Source organism: Eurosta solidaginis, chromosome 2 (assembly GCF_040869045.1).
Source record: "Eurosta solidaginis isolate ZX-2024a chromosome 2, ASM4086904v1, whole genome shotgun sequence".
NCBI lineage: Eukaryota > Metazoa > Arthropoda > Insecta > Diptera > Tephritidae > Eurosta > Eurosta solidaginis.
Genome location: NC_090320.1, coordinates 193,938,061 through 193,960,203, shown reverse-complemented (window position 1 = coordinate 193,960,203; position 22,143 = coordinate 193,938,061). Strand labels below are relative to the sequence as shown.

At 35.3% G+C, this 22,143-nt stretch overlaps 1 protein-coding gene across 9 annotated transcripts in view; it reads right to left on the bottom strand.

The window, feature by feature from the left end:
* The window catches only part of Trim9 (E3 ubiquitin-protein ligase Trim9), a 646,819-nt gene that overhangs the window by 33,047 nt on the left and 591,629 nt on the right, over positions 1 to 22,143 (bottom strand). For 7 of the 9 annotated variants that reach the window (XM_067766718.1, XM_067766720.1, XM_067766721.1 and 4 more), the window contains exons 5-7: positions 20,533 to 20,634; positions 16,906 to 17,065; positions 9,151 to 9,183 (exon numbers count right to left, since the gene is read on the bottom strand). In XM_067766718.1, coding sequence (XP_067622819.1) covers positions 9,151 to 9,183; positions 16,906 to 17,065; positions 20,533 to 20,634 — 295 coding nt within the window. The remainder of the gene's footprint in view (positions 1 to 9,150; positions 9,184 to 16,905; positions 17,066 to 20,532; positions 20,635 to 22,143) is intronic. The other 2 variants (XM_067766725.1, XM_067766726.1) reach the window with 2 other exon arrangements.

Genomic DNA, 22,143 nt, shown 5'->3' with positions numbered 1-22,143 from the left:
AATAGCTAAGTTATGATCAAAACCTTTTGCCATGAAATATAAATACAAACTTGTTGATACTTCTAGTTAAAAAATAAAGCCACAAAGTTTAAAAATATTGCTGAAAATAAAAAATAAAAAAAATCGCGAAATTTCTATAATCTAGATTTTCAACAAAATTTGTTTTGGTCATACGTATTAGAGATATACGCCGCCGATTTTCGTCGTTTTTCGTACGCCGCCGGCGAATTTCAAAAATATTGAACTGATCTTATAACCTTAACATCTTTCAACTTAAAATCGGTCGATTTTCATTCTAAAACATCGTTTTGGTTGAAATCAATGTTTCGAAAGCAAACGTCTGCAAATTCTGGTCTACATTTTAAAACTTTTATCCACGGTCTGTGTAAGTTTAAATTATGTAGATGCGCCAAGGATTATACTATTTTCACCCATGAGTTACGCAATAATATCCACTTGGACTGCTTATGATTTCGAAGGCGCCTTCCTTGGTTACTCCCTAACGTTTCAAGGTGTTTCTCTGGTAGTGCTCGGCTGTATAGCGCGACTAAAAAAATTCGTTAGAAAGTCTTCCGAGCTGTACATAGAGCTTCTAGTGACGTTCACGAAGGTATGAGTTCAAAGTCGCAGTCTTTTAGCTTCTGCGCTGTGCTGGCATGTTGTATGAGGGCCAGGAGGCATGGTAGCGACTGGTGTTGGACAGGATTGCTACTGTTCGCACTTCGGGAATTATAGCTCTTAGGTTAGGTTAGGTCAGGTTAGGTGGTAGCTGCCCTGATAAGGATAGCTCACTTGGACAACACGAAGGTCCGTTGTGATACCACATACACTAAAAATAACGGTGACTTAGATCTAGCTACTTAGAGAATCGTTTGGTAGCAACGATAAAGCTCCGAATGATACAGATCTCAATTTTGGATAAATCCTCGGGAGATCCAAGTGAGTCGCCCGTATTAGAATGACAGGCACTTCTAAATGGCCAATGACCGCCGACCATGCAGGCGAAGATTCCTGCGCAATTGGGACATCGGGAAAATGATTGTCCAGTAAAAGCTAGGGACTCCTCGCTACTCATCGACCAGGCCCCACCATCATCTCTCAGATACCCCAGAGGAGAGGGATTTATAGCTCTTAAAACATCCGAAAAAACTAGATGCCCCCTTTTGCGCGATTAACAATAGGCCAGCGTTGATTATCATCTTTAAAACTGTGCCATGAGAGCCATGAGTATTAAAAGACCATTAATAGCAACCGTAAGTCGCCTTTGTGCGTGACCAGCAAGGGGTCACAAATAATGTAAAGAAATCGTGTTGATAACGAGTATTAGAAGTTAGACCAGGACATTTCCTTCGGTGAAACTACGCTTTGTACGAGACATACAGACAAAAGTGTGACCATTTTAAGTACTTCCAATTTTTTCGGCAGACTCAACAGTACCAGTCCGTTAGACCGGGGCTAGGTTCGAAGCCTCCCTGGAGTAAGTGAGCTGCTCATGAAATTTTTTGAACCATCCGCGAGACTTTGAGGCAAAACCCCGGATCTTTCCAAAATCGCCAATAAATAGATTCCCTTAAATACATACAAACAAAACCATTCCCAAATATTATTTTTTTAAATAGAAAAAAGCTTTTTAAACAAGAACACCGGCGCGCCGCCCACGCCACCGCCGTCGGTACATAATAGTGCCTACGCCGCCGCCGCCGATATTTTGATAGGCGTAAAACTCTAATAAGTTAATGGGGTAAAGTATCATAAGTAAAAGCGTCACCCCAAATTTTTTATATCTCAAATTTCAACGCAACTTGGAATAATTGTAGAATAAGGGCTAGAAAATATAATATTTCTCTGACACGAACTTACATATATATGTATGTACAATGAGCATCAATTTGTTCTTTGTAAACATGACAACCCAGTAGATGGGTCAGGGACAGGTTTTCATATTTCATATAAATCCTACTTTCGAATGGTTTATAAATTATTCATTGAGGAGATTAGCGAAAAATTAAGAACTAATTTTGTTTTTTTTTTTTTTTTTTGTTACAAACACCACAAAACAGATGTATGAATACATGTTTATATCTGCTTCATATATTGGGCGTGCTGAATATTTTTTTTATAAAACAGTGAATTTAGAAAAACATTTTGCAAAATTTTAAACGTTAAAATTCATCTTAGATTAAGCCTACTAAGCGCAAAAAAAGTTAAAATTAAAACAGGTCTTAAGTAATTGAAACCAATTCGTTGTAATCTATTTTTCTTTTCATCACTTTTAGTAAACAGAGCCATAACCTCTTTGGTATGTCCCTAACGACTCACTATTCTAAGTATTTACTTTCCACTTCTCTGTCATACAGCGTTAAGGTCTTTTTTGGCATACTCCTGAGGTTTAAAAGTTGACACACTTTTCATTTAATATATTTTATATTGTTTGTTCACTGTTATATATGTATGTATGTTTGTATATATGTTTATATCACGTATCATATATTTGCATATTTATGGCGCCAAAGCGTTTTCCATAACTCATACACTTAAGTGACACTTTGTGAGAAACCGCCTGAGAGTTATAATAAAAATGCACATTTTCACGTTAACGCACCCATATTCACACGTATATATATATATATATATATATATATGTATGTTGCTTTGTACTTACATATTTTGTATATATGTAAAAAAATTCTCATATTTTATTTTAACCGCATAAAAAAAGTAGGTTAAAGGCTCCATTACTGATACTTAGCATAGACTTGACTTGGCTTGCGAACTGTCACTTACAGTTCTGTTAAATTAACATTGCATGTTACTGATTACTCAAAACTTAACTTGACTTAGAAGTCTGTTGAATTTTGATTTTCTATGTAAGTTCTAAGGACGTTTACATTTTGAGATGCCATTTGTTTGTTTCCATTTCATTTTGACATTTATTTAAAAATAAATTTCAACGCTGATTATGATGCCAGGTTGTATGCGCCAAGTGGAGTATAATCGTGGCTAAGTAGCCAAGTTTACGCCAAGTCAAGTCAAGTCTATGCTAAGTATCAGTAATGAGAGCTTTAGAAGTCTGTTGAATTTTGATTTTCTATGTAAGTTCTAAGTGACGTTTACATTTTGAGATGACATTTCATACTCAGCTGAGAGCTTTGGAGACAAAACAAGGGAAAATCACCAGGTAGGAAAATGAACTTAGGGTAACCCTGGAATGCGTTTGTATGACACGGGTATCAAATGAAAGGTATTAAAGAGTATTTTAAAAGGGAGTGAGCTTTAGTTCTATAGGTGGACGCGTTTTCGAGATATCGCCATAGGGTAAACCCGGGTGGAATGGCTATCCGGGTGATATGGCATACCATCAAGAAATCTAATTTCTAACTCGTTCAGTAACGTAATTTAAAGAAAAACGATTCAGTCTTGTGAAATAACGCGAAAGGGCAACGTCCTCCTGTTAGTGCGCGCGAAAAATTTTGGTAAAAAAATTGAAAGAAAAAAAAGTACAGCATAAGTGACTTTCTTAATTGATATATCATTTATTCAAAGCTGAATTATTCGGTAAGTTTTTAACCTACGTATATTTCATCTGCATAAAAAAGATAAACAAAACTTAAAAGAAAAACCGCGTGTGCAAATTGTGAAGAATTCCAGCAAGTTTAGCTTTTGCCAGTGTTGATAGTTAATTTTACCGAAGCGGGCGAAATGGTGAAATTTTTTTCCGGGTGATATGGCATGCATTTTTCATATGCCATATCACCCGGTTTACGTACCTTTCATATATTTGGAAAGATCATACACGTACATATCTACTCTCATCAGATTTTTATATTTTATGCCAGCAGAAATGAAATGAAAATATTTACAAAGGAAAAGCTAACTCTGCCAGGGCTTCGTGGTCCAATAAAAAGTTAAGAGATGCCATTGATGCAATAAAAAAAAAAATCTCTTTCAATGTGGCTGCAAAAGAATATAAGATCCCTTCTTCAACCATAAGGCGGTACATGAAACCTGGAACTCGGACCAAAAAAACATTGGGTGGACCTATTTGTTTGGGAGACGAAATCGAGCGGAAAATGGTTTCACACATTAAAAAAATGCAAGGCCATGGGTTCGCTCCAACACGGAAGATGGTTCTCGAAATGGCATATGACATTGCTGAAAAACTTGGTGTTCAGCACCGCTTTAACAAGACAGCCAAGAGAGCCGGCGACGAACGGTTGCAACGGTTTCTGCAGCGAAACAAAGACCTTTCGATTCGAAAATCTGACGGTGTTTCGCAAGCTCGAGCGACCAGCATGAACCGTCAAGAAGTAAACGAATACTTTGCTCTTCTTGAAACTATTATGACTGAAAATGAACCTATGGGCAAACCACTTCAAATTTTTAACGTCGATGAGACCGGTTGCCAGTTAAATAATAGACCAGAACTTGTTGTCTCCCAAAGAGGTTCGAAAAATATCGCGGCTATCGCTTCGGGAGGGAAGGGTGAGACAATAACAGTTATAGCTTGTTGCAATACTGAGGGTACCTTTTTGCCACCAACATGTGTGTTTAAAGGAAAGCGAATGAAACCAGAATGGATCGACAGAATGCCACCTGGTTCAAAAATATTCATGGGTGAAAAGTCAGCTTACGTTAACAAAGATATCTTCCTTCTTTGGCTTAAAGACTATTTCCTTCCAAGAAAACCAGAGGGCAAAATACTTCTTATACTTGATGGGCATTCCTCACATTGTACAAATGTCGAGATGCCGTATTGCGCCGCGGAAAATGATATAAAACTTTTTTGTTTGCCACCACATACGACCCAATTCCTTCAGCCTTTGGATAGATCGTTTTTCAAAGCGTTCAAGTCATACCAAAGAGGATAAATACAATAAGATCCGTCACTCGTTATTTTTTTGGCATTTACTCGATGTATACTGGGAGGTAGTCGCTACTTTTTTTTTGTGCGAGATGTTTATAAATGTCTTCTATACATTTTCGTGGGGTATTTGTGTTTATCTTTCGACTGTATTTAATTAATTTATTTAATTCTCTTTCCAAAAATCACAGTTGCACAAGGGGCCTACACGGCATGGATAAATGCGAGACAATTAAAAATGTCCCTCTCAGACAACATTCGGCATCAATTTTTTAAATTTCCAGCGAGATACTCGCCACAAAATAACGAGTGACGGCTCTTATTGTATTTATCCTCTTTGGTCATACTATTACGCTGCGTGTAATTTATTTATTCGCAATAATCCACATCGCAAAATTGGACGATATGAATTCGGAAATTTACTCTCAGAGGCTTGGGGAAATTCTGCAGTGTCGAAAAATGGAATATCGGGGTTCGAGGCGATGGGTATTTGGCCTTTTAATCCAACTATAATCCCAGAATATGCTTTTATAGAAATGAGCGAAGAAATTGAGATGGAAATTCCGCGGGATCTGACACCACCACCGGTAAGTATTTGGATGCTTAATATGTCAATAGCTACGTTATTATTTAACGTCCTATCCTTGCAGGACATAATTGACCCTTTATTAGACCCCCCGGAGCCTTCTGATGTAACCCCTGGTAAAGCTCTAGATCAAGTCTGCCCAGTTCCATCGGTATCTAAGCCTAAAAAAGAGTGAAACAGCACAAAAGGCACGGGTGCTTACAACGCCAGAAAACAGATCACAGCAAGTGCTCAAATCTCTGAAACGTGAGCAAAAAACCAATAATAAACAAACTAAGCCCATGCCTAAACCGAAGAACAAAAAGAAAGTCCTGGATTTGTCCAGCTCATCAGAGGAAGAGCAAAACGTTCCTTTTGATGATGAGTCTGATGGATTAGAAGATTTTGAAGAAAATTTATGCACTGGTTGTGGTGAGGATTACAATGTAACCTCTAAAAAAGGTGACTGGGTGCAGTGTGTGATCTGCAAAAAATGGTCGCACGATAGTTGCACCACTTACATCAATACCTGAAACAACTGTGGAAATGATATTTAAAAAAAAGTAGTATGCCATTTCACCCCATAGGGTGCACCATTTCACCTTGGTCTCCGTGTGAAATGGCGAAGTCGTAGCACATTTTTGTGACTCATTTTATGCAATGAATTTTTTTAGTTTTTTATTGTTTTGAAACAAAATATATAAGTTAATTTAATAAATTGAATTCCAATCTAATCTTTGTAACAAAATTTCGTTTTATTTGGAAGATATTGCAAAAAGAAAAAAATCGCGCCATATCACCCGGGTCTACCCTAAAGGTGGACCAGGGATGACTCTATAATGTGTTTGCACGATATGGGTATCAAATTAAAGGTATTAATGAGGGTTTTAAAAGATAGTGGCCCCTGGTCGTATATGTGAAGGCGTTTTCGAGATATCGGCCGAAATGTGGACCCGGGGAACCCATAACATCATTTGCCGGGTACCGCTAATTTACTTATATATGTAATACCACGAAGAGTATTCTTGTCATGATTTCAAAGGCTTTTGATTTCGCTCTGCAGAACTTTTTCATTTTCTTCTACTTAATATGGTAGGTGTCACACCCATTTTTCAAAGTTTTTTCCAAAGTTATATTTTGCGTCAAAAAACCAATCCAATCACCATGTTTCATCCCTTTTTTCGTATTTGGTATAGATTTTTTTCATTTTTCGAAATTGTCGATATCGAAAAAGTGGGCGTGGTCATAGTCGGATTTCGTTCATATTTGATACCAAGATAAAGTGAGTTCAGATAAGTACGTGAACTAAGTTTAGTAAAGATATATCGATTTTTGCTCAAGTTATCGTGTTAAGGGCCGAGCGGAAGGACAGACGGCCGACTGTGTATAAAAACTGGGCGTGGCTTCAACCGATTTCGCCCATTTTCACAGAAAACATTTATCGTCATAGAATATATGCCTTTACCAATTTTCACAAGGATCGGTAAATTTTTGTTTGACTTATGGCATTAAAAGTATTCTAGCCAAATTAAATGAAAAAGGTCGGAGCCACGCCCATTTTGAAATGTTCTTTTATTTTTGTATTTTGTTGCACCATATCATTACTGGAGTTGAATATTGACATAATTTACTTATATACTGTAAAGATAATAAAGTTTTTGTTAAAATTTCTTTTTTAAAGTGGGTGGATGACGAACACATCCGTTTTTGCTAATTTTTATTTAGCACACATATAGTAATAGGAGTAACGTTCCTGTTAAATTTCATCAGAATATCTTCAACGAAGGCCAAATTACACCTTGCAAAACTTTTAAATTAACTTCTTTTAAAAGTGGGCGGTGCCACGCCCTTTGTCAAAAAGTTTACTAATTTTCTATTCTGTGTCGTCCACCTACCAAGTTTCATCGCTTTATCCGTCTTTGGTAATGAATTATCGCACTTTTTCGGTTTATCGAAATATTCGATATCGAAACAGTGGGCGTGGTTATAGTCTGATTTCGTTCATTTTAAATAGCGATCTGAGATGAGTGCACAGGAACATACATACCAAATTTCATTAAGATACCTCAAAATTTACTCAAGTTATCGTGTTTACGGACAGACGAACGGACGGACATGTTTAAATGAATTTCTTTTTTCGCCCAGATAATTTTGATATATAGAAGTCTATATCTATCTCGATTAGTTTATGCCGTTACGGATTACCATTATGCGAACAAAATTAATATACTTTATGAGCTCTGCTCAGCTGAGTATAAAAATATATTTGATACATAAACCGACAGTAGATCGCGATGAAAAAAAAGTCTTATAAGTGACCCACCTAAATGTTAGAACAAACTTAGCTTCCCAAAATGATGTCAATTAAAATCATTTCAGTTGTATTTGGACAATCAAAAAAACAAAAAAAAAACGTTTTCGATACCCTCTCAACATAAGCTTTAAATTAAGGCTAAAAAGAAAATGGAAACGAGAAGCGTCGGTATATTGTAGAAGGTGCTAAAGTGCCAGCAAAGTTTCAAGCTTGTTAAATATATGACAACAATATCGCTTCACGGCTACCATTGCTTATAGTAAGCACTCTGCCTCAGGCGGTTTCGTGTGACTGCCAACTGTGCCGCTCTGCATTTGTTTAGCACCAGTTCGAGAGGAGTCGTTAAGCCTATAGTATGCTTTGTATGACCGTTGATTAATTCGTTTTCGGTTTATTTGCTCATTTTTCTCGGTATCAATGAACTTAATAAGAACTCGAGCTCTGTATGGTTTGACTTCTAAATATCTAATAATGTTTTATTATTTTTAATGCCGTTTTGTAATTCACTTCTAAGATTTATCATCGCAGGCTTCCCTACGTTCTACTTCTGTTATAAGTTTTTTTGTTTTTTCTTTTTTAATTTATGCACTTGATTTTAGTAATTCGGAATTTTCTCGATATCTTCAAAGCCATGCCTCAAGTAGGACAAATTATTTCAAAAACACTCTTCAGATCATAGCAAATGTTTCAACCAAATTGTGTTAATCATTCTCACGTGAAGCGAGGGCAGATGAGCGTTATCTCATTTAGAATTAGATTTTCAGGTAGGAAAAAAGCTTCACCTAAAAATTTAAGATATTTAATTTGCTAATCAGGAAAATCGTATATACCCAGAATTATTTAAATAAATCTTGAACAAGCATAACACAAAAGCTCAAATTTAAAAAAAGGTATTGATAATAAAACCATAAAGACACCAAACTACAACGGAGTTAAATAACTATGTACATGTGTGTGTTTGTGTGTATAAGGAGTTATGCTAGGTTGTGTACTTTTTGTTGTTAACGTTGGAAAAAGTGTTGAAAACAATGATAATGATGGTAGTGATAACGTTTGGCGACATTGACGGTGATGATGATGAAGATGTTGTTGAAGTTGATTTGGATTTCAAGGTGTTGGTATTTGTTTTGGCATTTGTAATTGTATTGGTAGTTATGGCAGTGGTTAAGGTTGTTTTTTGATTGGAAGTGTTGATGGCATTATTAGAGATTAGGTTCATGAAGATGGGTTTGTTATTATTTTTAAAACTGAATGATATGGATTTTGGTAGTGTGGCAGTATGCATTGAATTTCTTGTTATTTTTGTTGTTGTTATTGCATTAATATCTTTTGTGCTAGACGCATTTGTTGTTATAGTCGAGTGTGTATTTGCTTTTATTGTTGTCCCTGTTACGGGTAACAGCATCTCACCTGCTGGTAATCTTTCTTCTCCATCTTTGACTGCTATTTTTGGCGCGTTTTAATTTTCAATTGTTTTTAGAAATTCCCAATTTACATATTGCGGTTGAACAGATGAACGTGTGCATGGATGGGGTTGTGATAAATAGGCATAAAATATGTGGGCATGTGCATGTGTGAATATTTATAGAATGAACGTTTGATTATTTTAATTGTCAGTGGCGTAAGTGATGTGGGTACATGACAATTAATTAAAATTTTTTTTTGGGTTTTTTTCCAATTTTAAATTTAAGCAAATATTTCGTTTAAGCGATGGATGGTTGTGTCATTATTGATGGCATTGTTTGTTGTTGCGCATGGATTGTTTTAATAATTTTTTTTTTTTTTAATTAGGTGTGTGCGAGCGAGAAAAAGAGAGCAAAACAGAGATATTTATGTAGTTTTACATATTTTTTCACATATATGCGCAGATATATCTTTAGATTATATATATTTTAAATGTATTTTTAAATACCTACAAATACATAAATATGTACATATATAATGAATTACAATGCAATTACTGTTCTATTGAATTAATTGTTTTAATCGGCGAAGCGCCGCACTAAACTGTACTCGCGCCAACAACAATTGTATATGTGTACTTAAAATGAAGAGCTCCCTAAAATAATATCAAATTACCTACAAAGTATTTAGTTGCACCTAAACAAATCGTTGGGGTCTATACAAAGCTATCCACTGCATGTATAATACATACATATTTAATGCGCAAGCACTTACAGTCGTTGGCCGTAATACAGAACCAGTCTTAATAAGGTTTTTTATCAATTACACTCAACCAGGAGGTCCTAAATAACAGTTCCTGAAGCCGATATTTTCAATTTAAACAGTTTGTTAAATGAACACTCTTTAAATAACTGTTATTTTCCAGTACTGCTTTTTCGGTTGCTCAAAGAGAAAGACCCGTTGTGCAAGCAAAATAAAGGGAATGGTAAGTGAACGGGAACAACTGACTACCGTAAATATGTAAATCATGCTGTGTTAAGACGTGCATACATATAAATATGTTAGCTTACAGAGTAACTGTAAAAGAAAAGGAAATGAAGGAATAGGAAACAGCAAAAAGGAAAGGAAAGTAAAGAACGCGACAACAACCGTCATCGAAGAATTTTCGTATTGTTAACGACGGTTCGTAGACGTGTTATACATATATTTTGGATTAGATATCGGCTTATTATCCATTTGTTATCGGCCTGCTATCGGCATGTTTTCGGGCCAGGTATAGACGAGGATTTGTTGTCGTTTTAAAGTAAAAAACATCGATATCCTTTGGAAAAGTTTATAGGTTTTTATATCGAAAAAACATTGATTTTTTATCGATAATTTATTAATTTTCTATTGGGAAAATATCGATTTGTTATCTAAAAAATATTGATTTGTTATCGAAATACTTCCCTCATACATCTGTTATCGGGAAAAGGACATCAATTTCGAAAACAAATCGATACCCTTTTTGACAACAAATCGACAATTTTTCCATAAAACGCGATAGCTTTCGATAACAAATGAAAACTTTGTAAAATGGGTATTTTTTCGTTAACAAATCAATATTTTTTGATAAAAAAGTGACAACTTTTTCCATATCAACGCGAACACTTCCTCGATAAAAAATTGATAAATTTTCAAATGGATATAGGTATACCGATAATTTTTCGGTAAGTGTTGTTATCGGTAACAAGTCAATATGGGCATCCATAATATGCCGATGACAGTCCGATAATAATAACAGCCCGGAAACTTTTCGATTTCGAAAATGAATTTGTCCAAACCCGGCTAAATGATTTTCAAAATATTCCCGAAACTATCCTGAAATATTTGCTAACTTAATTCCGAAATTATCTCGAAACGGCTCTGGAATAATCCCAAGATGGGCCCATAACGATCTCAAAACTATCGGGACATAATCCCAAAACAGTCTTAAAATGTTCCCAAACGTCTTCATCTCCAATAGTACCCTAAAAAATACAAAATAATCCAGAAAGTATCTGTAAATAGTCTCGGAATTATCCCAAATATTACTACAAAAAATGTCTCGAAAAGATTACAAAATTATATCGGAACAGTCCAGTTCAAGTAGACATATCTCAACGCGAGAGCCCTTCTTTGTTTTTGTATATCCATTGTTATCCGTGAAAGAGCGAATTGCTTTTTCCGGTTTATTCCGTTAAATGCACTATTTGCATTGAACAAATAATTTCCTAGAAAGAAGGAAAATGGTAATGATTTTTATCCATGGACTTTTTTTCTCATCAATAACTCCGTGCAATTTCGACTATATGGAGGTAGATCTTTCATTCTGCTCCCTCTAAAAGTGCTGGTGAACAGTGTAGTTATCCTTTTATCGAAAATTTTCGTTTGCTTTTAACAAAATATTTCTAGGGCGAAAAAAATATTGCCATCCGCTTCTTTTGAGTATATAATTTTTTGTTGCAACAAATATCTAATCCTTCATAGCAGTTTTTCGCTACTGAAGGTTACTTTCACTCTGAAAGACACGAACTCTTAATAGAGCGTCATCTGGCGAATTCAGTTTGCCAAAATGCGTCAAAACAGGAATCCTAGATAATTTCAACTGAACTACCAGGTGCCTGATTACTTCGTTGACACCTAATTCCATAAGCTGCACTCACCCATATTAAATTGCAAATAACGTTCGCCTACTTCGCGTAATGTTCAAAAATCTAAAAACCCGCGATCTTACAAATCAGTAGGCCGATATAACAACAAAAATTGTTTAAAAAAAAAACTTCCTTACCCTAGATCAAACGTGCTAAAAATGGGTGATTTTGCATCCGCCTCGAACTACAACACTTGTGACTCCATTTTATGTGACAACACTGTATAATTCCATATTCTGGTTAGGCGTCAATTATAAACACTTTTGAAACAATCAAAATTTTGTTGAAAAGTGTTAAGTGGCTTTGGTGATTTGTTATGCCACAGCTGCCTCATAGGTTGCTACATCACTGCTTTGTTGCGGCTAACCTTTGCTCTATATCGATTATATGTATGTAGGCCTTTTATGCACCTATAATTGTATAGGTATATCTAACATGAATGTGTGCAAGCGCTCGCCAACAACACAATACTTGAAATCCACTTTATTGTAAGGGTGTGTCAATGTGTACATTTTCCACGCTCCAATTCAATTGATCTCGTTTATAAAATGTGCTCCAAATCACTTGAAAATGTTACCGTTATACAAGCCTTTGTAGTTCGATTTATTTGTAGCAGTTGGTTCATTTGTTTGTCAAGCCACATTACATATGTATGTAAATATTGAGCCTTTTTCAGGCGGTTTTATTCAGGTATATACCTACTTACAAACATATGTAGCATATAATAAGTAAGATTTTATATTTTGTGAAAACATTATCACCAATAGCATCAACGATAAGTAATTCCAGTACAAAACTAATTCCTATGTTAAAAAAAAAAAAACAATAGGTAAATACAAATAAAGGCACGCCCCTAGAAACGAGAATCTGGTACGAGCGACAATGTCGAGATGCCTTGAGAAAATTACCCAACATTGAATTTAATTAAGTTATCAAGGACCGAAAATTGGCATATAGTATTTCTGCGTCATTGTACAATACCACCACTCCTTCAGTTTTATTTCAAGTTCTTATTGACGGAAGAAAGTATAGTCAGCAATGAGGCTATTGAGGTATCTAGAAAAAAAATTTTCTGAGTTATACCCATTAGAACAAACAAATGTTGCTAACTTCTTTCTTCGCAAGTAAAAGTATTTTTGTCTCAAAAGCTGATATTTTTAACTAAAAGCGTTTGCCGTAATTATAATTGAAATTTAATAAAATTATTATTTGTTTTTTGGAACATTTACGGCACTTCTTCGAAGATTGATTTTTGTTTCATGAGTTGACAAATTTATTGTTTAATTGTAAAATCTAAAAACTTTTGAAGTTCCAAGGGTTCCCATTGCACTATCAAGACACAACTCTTAAAAAACGTACAATATTACCTGCTATAAACTGACATTAATTTTGTCAGCCGGTTAAATTAACCATCAAAACAATTTGTTACCAGTATGACTTTATGTACTGAGGCATTGTGTACAAAACAAGCGTGATATCTTATCCATCAACTGCCTGAAAGGATGTTCAAGATGGCTATTTTTTAGCGTTTTGACAGGATGTTCCATATGGCGGCGCATACGGCCGGCTATCTTCATCAGGTAATGTATGTACTGAGGCATTGTGTACAAAACAAGCGTGATATCTTATCCGCCAACTGCCTGACAGGATGTTCAAGATGGCTACTTTTTAGCGTTTTGACAGGATGTTCCATATGGCAGCGCATACGGCCGGCTATCTTCAGCAGGTGATGTATGTACTGAGGCATTGTGTACAAAATAAGCGTGATATCTTATCCGTCAACTGCCTGACAGGATGTTCAAGATGGCTACTTTTTAGCGTTTTGAAAGGATGTTCCATATGGCGGCGCATACGGCCGGCTATCTTCAGCGGGTGATACAAAGCTATACAGGATGAGACTACGATAGACAATTAAAAATCAGGTGATCGGTTCTATTTGTAGTTTTGACGTCTATGCCGAAGATATCACATTTGTCTTATCCACAATGTATTGAGGTTCAAATACCTGTAGCTGATGAATAATGTGGTATTCAGACTGTATTTCTGTAATTTTCCATAATAGCAATAAGAATAATAAAATTGTTTGTTACGCGGTTGATTACCGCTTTTTTTTACTTGTGTCCAAAACAAACGCGATTGAAGCATGTTAGTCTCTCAAAAATTTTTAAATTTCGAGGCACGCAGTTTATTTTCCACACCGAGAAGCGAAATATTTTAGTCTTTCACGCGAAGTGTGCTAGTCTTTCATGCAAACAACGAACTCACGTAGAAAACTAACGTGAAATATGAAAAGTGTTAGCCTTCCATGGGACCGACGGTTCAAGATCGATGTTTCGCTTAAAATATAAACCAAAAACTGGCATTAAAATTCCTTATAGTTTAATTATACCAGTAAATAGCAAAATAATTCGTCGCATATGTCAAAATTTACTGGTAAATTTCTTAGATCATATAATAATCTTATAAATCTTTTTAATGTTAAAACTAGAGTTAATTGACCAAGTTAAGTATTTTTCCAATGAAATTGTTTCTTCTAAACTAACATTTTTTTTTTTTTATAAAAAAGGAGTCGGAGACGCACTACGAATTGCGAAGACCTTGCAGACCGATTTATAGTGACGTCAAATTCAACAATTTAAAGTTTTTATTGGTTTTTCAAAGGTCTGTGACATTATTATTTATCATCAAGGAAAGTCACAGAAACGCACTACGGAACAGTTTTCATATAGATTTTATATTATACAATCTGTACATTATTCAGTTACCATAAAAAGATAAATTGGTGAATAATCTTGCACGAGAGAACTAATCGCGTCAAATATAAAATGTTGCCATGTTGACCCAAAGCCTGCTAAGAGTTTCTATATTTCCGAAATTTCTTCCAGGGGCCGACCCGTAACATACGATCCGAAATGGTTTATCAGAGTAATGAAATTTGTGAACTAGGGAAAACGCGCACTCACTAGATCCATAATATATTATTATTTTTTAAATAGTTGGATAGGCTATTTTTTATCGCTTGAGTGAAAATAGTTTACAATCCGTGATCATATGTTACGATTCCATAGCAGAATACAATAGCTAATGCTTGATTTTCATTAGATCAAAATGACTGCCATCAAGAATGTCTCAAACTGACCCATCGAGTTCAAAAGCGTTTCCATTATGTCACATTACTGACCCGAGTTGATAAGGCAGTGCGTTGTTAAACCCCACACTAAAATTTTTTCCTTCATTTATTTCAGAACCTTTTCGTTGTTTCGCGCCCTATGGCATTATTTATTGATTGATTGAAAATAAATTGCTAACATGATAGCAAATGAATTTTGAATGTCGAATTTGCCATACCGTTGAGCCAAAGCCGTTTTCACTTATTGGTCAATTTAATTGTCATTTTGCAGTCAAAACGGGCGGAAAACTGGACGCTTTCACTGATATTGCCAAGTTTGTGGTCAAATTTGTGCTAGAGCAAGCCAAGCATAATTCAATTTGCTGATTTGAAAAGAAAATAAATAAAGCGCAGTAGCGAAGTAGGTTTCAAAATTTTCGAAAAAACGTAGTAAATCTGCTCGATCGTGCTGAGGTTCTAACCCTTGTTGCGAGTTTTCAAAAAAAGCTTAAAATCACCAAAAAAGTTACCGACTCTGAAAAAAGAGTTTCCAAGGCTGCAGGCAAATAAAGATAAAAAAAAAAACAATTGTTACCAACTCCAAGAAGAGTTTCCAAGAAATTACTAGTGATAAAAAATGTACGTTCTCAAAACAGTTAACAGTTCCATCGGTTCCAGTAATGTAACCAATTTAAGGAAATAACTGACCACCTGCAAAAAAATGTCTTCAAGACTCTCATTCTTTCTCTAAAAATACAAAATTTAAAAATATGTCACATTTCAAAAAATTAATCGGGTCTAAAAACTTAATCGGTTTAGTAGAAATAATCGTTTCAAGTTCAAATAATTGAGAGGTTCAGTGTTCTCGACTTTAAAAATTTTAGTTGAAATCTTAAACTTTTTGGTCTACATACAGGCCATATTTTAAAGGAAGACCCTGCAAATTACAAAACGAGACGAGCTGATATGACTGGTTTTGATTTTTGATTTTAGTATAGAAGATTTCCATTTTTTAAACTTTTGGACTAAAATTTAAACCCAAATATGTTAGAAACTAGGGTTATTCTCTCATAGTTTGTTATGTATATAAATCAAAAAAGTTTAAAAACGAGGTTGCTTTTGGTTTTAGTTTTAAATTTTTCATCCAAAATTATATTTTAAAAATGTCTGGACTAAAATTAAAACCAAGATATCTTAGTAATTGCTTAAAACTATTAAGCAGTTTTATAAGTGGTATATAAATACTTAAGATCAGCAGAAAACTTGGTTTAAAAATAAACTAAAATGTTTGACCGTGTATGAAAATACCATTTGGTTATAATGAACTTGGCTGTCTCCGTTTTTCATATATAAATGCTTATCTTATTATCCCAAACGCAAACTGCTCGATCTTGAACAAACTATATACTTTTGAATTAAAGATTTAAGACCAATTGATTTGTATCAAATTAATTTTTTCTATATGTTTAACAGTTTGCTCAAAAATTGGTTAAAGTGTTCTAATCTGCCTGAAGGATAATACTCAAAAGTTTTTTATAGACTCTTCTTATAAAATCATAACTGGCAGAGTCCTGTTTGTACCTATACATTTGTAACTACTTTCGATACTACAAAGCTGGTATTGATTGTGAGTGCTTCATGATTCAAAATTGTTAGCAGCTGCGTAATTCTGTTAATGGGATTTCAGTGCATTTGGAATACAGTATAAATACTTTTTTTACTTTTTAAAATTTAAAATTAGTGTATTATTCAAATACTATACTCAAAGACAAATATTTTAGTTAGCACTTACTTAATTATTTCATGACTAGAAAATGTTGCGAGCACTTAGCGATAGCAATATACACAATAAATACTTGTGAATACATATAAATTTATGGCCCATACATATGTAAGTATATAAAGTATTTAGTATATATACTACATATATACCATCTATGTGTATTCTACTTTTATTTGCTCCAACGTCCCTCAGCTTACCTTTCATCTGCATAAAATTCAAATTATCAATAGCGCGCACCAACGCAGCATCATCTAACGTCAAGTCGACAATTGGTGAGACACGTGGCGCGGCATTTGTCACCTCCTGATGCCAGGTCATGTCCGTATTGGCAACGCGATTAATCAACATAGAACCGACCTGTGGGAAATAAATAAATATAAGTGAGTAAGAGTTAGGGCATGAGTATACTCGTAAACACAGTACCAAATATATGTTAACCGAAAAAGGGGAGAAATATGAAACAATGCAATTTCGTTGTATGAAATAGGACAAGAAAACCGTTAGAGAATACATGAACGCGATGGCACAGTACTCGTTAATATGAAAGCGAATATACATACATAAAGAAGTACATGATTTATAGACAAATTGTCACTTTGGTGTTGGCATAGGTATTTGGGCATTTTCACATCAGGATGATTCGAAAATAAATGAACGAAATTGTTTTGAAAACAATTGCTTCAAAAAAAACTAGCTATTCCCCAGTGTGTTTCTGCCATTTTTAGAAATTATTATTTTTTTGAAGTCTTTTTTGTTATGAATACTTACCTTTTTCACTCCTATTCTCCTCTTCTTTCTCCCACTTCCTTTTTTTTCTAAGTCCAACCCGGAACCCCTATTTTCGCTTTCGCCTCTCTCTTTTTATCTTCTCGCCTACTCTGTTTCCTTCTCCCATCCATCTGGTTCTACCTCTGCTTTTCCTGTCCTTATTTCCTTTCAATATTATTTTCCCTCCACCACTCTTTTATTATCCCGTTCAATCAAACACTCGTTCTGTCAATCTCCCTTACTAACCAAAAACACAACTTTAGGTCGATCCCTCTTCCAAGTACTCCATATATTAATTTAACAAACCGCATCTAAACGAAATAATAGCCTAGGCTACCTAAGTACCAAATTTTAAGCGAATCGAATAATAAATTATCGACTTTTTTTCATAGGCCGGTATCTGGCTCACTTCCCGAAAAAAATTGTATGCTATAAAATCAAGCAATAAGGTATGACCTTTCCAGGAAATCAGATAAAAAGTTGCGTAGTCGTCACGAATAAATCCAAAAATATGTGTGTGATCTAAGAGATTTGGCTTGCATGGCGGCTACATGTTTTTAATCCAAGTTATTGGAATATTTTCAGGTGCGCTCAACAGAACTGATTAGTATAACTGAATTTTTAGCAATGCCTATTAGCAATGCTTCCGCTGTTCACTATTAAATAATTATTATACTCAGCTGAGCAGAGCTCACAGAGTATATTAACTTTGTTGGCATAACGGTAATCCGTAATGGCATAAGCTAATCGAGATAGATATAGACTTCTATATATCAAAATGATCTGGGCGAAAAAAGAAATTCATTTGGCCATGTCCGTCCGTCCGTCCGTAAACACGATAACTTGAGTAAATTTTGAGGTATTTTGATGAAATTTGGTATGTAGGTTCCTGGGCGCTCATCTCAGATCGATTAAAATGAACGAAATCGGACTACAACCACGTACACTTTTTTGATATCGAAAATTTCGAAAAACCGAAAAAGTGCGATAATTCATTGCCAAAGACGGATAAAGCGATGAAACTTGGTAGGTGCGTTGACCTTATAACGCAAAATAGAAAATTAGTAAAACTTTGGACAATTGGCGTGGCACCGCCCACTTTTAAAAGAAGGTAATTTAAAAGTTTTTCAAGCTGTAATTTGGCAGTCGTTGAAGATATCATGATGAAATTTGGTAGGCATGTCACTCCTATTACTATATGTGTCCTAAATATAAAATAGCGAAATCGGATGAAGAACACGCCCACTTTTAAAAAAAAGTTTTCTTAAAGTCAAATTTTAACAAAAAATGTAATATCTTTACAGTATATAAGTAAATTATGTCAACATTCAACTCCAGTAATGATATGGTGCAACAAAATACAAAAATAAAAGAAAATTTCAAAATGGGCGTACCTCCGCCCTTTTTCATTTAATTCGTCTAGAATACTTTTAATGCCATAAGTCGAACAAAAATTCACCAATCCTTGTGAAATTCGGTAGAGGCATAGCTTCTATGACGATAACTGTTTTCTGTGAAAATGAAGCCACGCCCAGTTTTTATACACGTCGACCGTCTGTCCTTCCGCTCGGCAGTTAACACCATAACTTGAGCAAAAATCGATGCATCTTTACTAAACTCAGTCCACGTACTTATCTGAACTCACTTTATCTTTGTATAAAAAATGGCCGAAAGCCGACTATGACCACGCCCACTTTTTCCATATCGAAAATTACGATAAAATGAAAAAAATGCCATAATTCTATAGCAAATATGAAAAAAGAGATCAAACATGGTAATTGGATTGGTTTATTGATGCAATATATAACTTTAGGAAAAACTTTGTAAAATGGGCGTGACACCTACCATATTAAGTAGAAGGAAATGAAAACGTTCTGCAGGGAAAAATCAAAAGCCCTTGGAATCTTGGCAGGAATACTGTTCGTGGTATTACATGTATAAATAAATTAGCGGTACCCAACAGATGATGTTCTGGGTCACCCTGTTCCACATTTTGGTCGATATCTCGAAAACGTCTTCACATATACAACTAAGGGCCACTCCCTTTTAAAACACTCATTAATACCTTTATTGTGATACCCATATCGTACAAACACATTCTAGAGTCACCCCTGGTCCACCTTTATGGCGATATCCCGAAATGGCGTTCACCTATGGAACTATGGCCCACTCCCTTTTAAAAAATTCTTTAATACTTTCCATTTGAAACCCATGTCATACAAAGGGTTACCCTAGGTTCATTTTGCTAAATGGCGATTTTTCCTTATTTTGTCTCCAAAGCTCTCAGCTGAGTATGTAATGTTCGGTTACACCCGAACTTAGCCTTCCTTACTTGTTTTTTATATGTATTTAATTAGCTAGACAGGCTCATACTACTTTATTAAATTTTTTTCGTGAGCTGAGTTTATGTGTATGCACCTGGACAGAATATGATATTCAATACGATACGGAAAATAAATTAAATGTCTTTCCTAGGATATTCGGGTTATACTGAAACTTTTGGCTACCATTCGTCAAGAAGTTAGCCACAGACTATAACTTCAAAGTATTATAGTTACGTAACAAAACACCCTGTATACCCTAGAAGAAGAGCAAAAGCTGGAGCACCAAATTCCTTCTCATGTATAGATGAAGTATTTAATCAGTGGAAAAGCAATGACAAATCATGTAATGTTACTCATACCCCCCGTAGTGCGTTACATCACTAAAAATATATTTTACAAACTTTTCGATTTAAAGCTGTTTTGTAGCACATACAGTGCTAATAGTATACATTTTGATTTTTTCAAATTTTTGATTGCGCTCCCTCCTCTTCCATTTCCGCCTTCGCGTCTCCCTGAAAAAGTGTTCCCACAATAGTTTTTGCTTTTGCGTACAATGCGTTTATTAGATAAGACAATATAAGTAAGACCGTTTAAATACATTCATTCGTTACTGAAAACAGAAAAACCAAAACTAATTCCATATACTTGTTTTACCCTAACATTTGTAGTTTCATTACCATATTTCATATTACATAATTTACTAGCTACTAATTAATTTCCCATACTACTTACTTGCAAAAAGGCAGCACTGTCAGTCTCTTTTAGCGCTTCAATGCAGAATTGTATTAGTCCAGTGGTTTGTTGCAGTTTGCCGGTACAGTTTGATTGTTGATCCTATATAAAATAAGATAGAAGAGAAGGAAATTAGTCTTATTTAATCCAGTTTTTTTTTTTATTGAATGAGGACAGTGCCGGCCTGAGAACTTATACGGATAATCATTATTCGGCATTAAGCACATAAGTCAATTTGAAGCAAAAATGAAGTTGGAGAGAGCTCGACCTTAATATATGCGGAGGTATATCGCCACAATTTATTACTTTTATTATTAGGGTCGACGAAAATCGATGAATATATTGATGTTCAAGAAGAGCGTCAAGGAGAATGAGGAGAGGTCGGGGGTAGATAGTGCGAAAAAAGGGAGAAACCTTTTCATATATAAGTGAAAGCAGTGAAACAAGATAAAGTGAGAAGGTGGAACAGGATTGGGAAAGCGTCATAGAGAGGAAGGGGAAGATAAAGGCTGCGAGCAATATAGGTACAAGGTTGGGATAGAAATTGGAAGGGTAGAGATAACGAGAGTAAGAGGAGAAAGAGTTTTAAAGGAAGTGGAAGAGGGGAGCGGACAGGACGGATCAAAAATGTAAGTATATCAGATGATGTATATTTGGTCATATTAATATCATTGGCCTTAACAAACGAGCCATGAAATCTGGATTAGACGAAAAGGCAAAAAAGAGGGTATTGCGGTTAATGAGGACAATTCGAAGTAATTGCTGTTATTCTAGAAAGAATCGGCTCATTCACGCCTTGGCATCCACGGCACTGTTAACGAATATAATATCGAGACTGTGAAAGACTTCGTCGAAAACAATGCCAGTTTAGCAATCAAATGTAGAATAGCTCTTGACAACAAATGCTACTTTGGACTCTCGACGAACAAAAATCACGATCTGAGAGTCGCTCGTCAATACTGGCCTCATGTAGGGTTTGGGAGCAGAGGTAGGGTACATCCTCACTGGTGAAGGCAGACTTGACCTCGCTTGGTGCTCTCAATCGGCGTCAGTTATCGCAACGAATAAACTCGCTTAGGCGGTAAAGCGCCAATTAATGATGATGATGATGTCTATTTGGTAAAAGTGGATCGATGATACATTTCGTGTAAAGCATAGATGTTATCGCAGGAAGTCATTGATTCCAACACCAGAATGCGAATCACTGCATTTCGTATAAAACTGACGTCAATACTGAATAAGCCATGATGATATGCTGTCAAAAAGTTTAAAAGATGAGTTCCTATTCATGGGATAATTTCACAAGCCGTATATTCTTGAGCAGTGCAGAACGTTTCATTTTGATGCATATTTAGTAGATACCCCAGCAGAAACTCACTCACGGTGTTAGGTTAAGGGTTATTGGCCGACACGCAAAGACTTCCCATATACTGAATTTGTCAACAGTGTGATCAGACATGGTGTGTAAACGATACTTTTCTACCAGGTTTCGCAGCCACACCCTGCAAGATTATGTGCGAACTGCGGAAAAATATGTACATTTTAATTTTTGTGAAAGTTAGGATATGGGCTACACTTAAGCCAGCTGACGCTGGCTTGTGATACAACTGA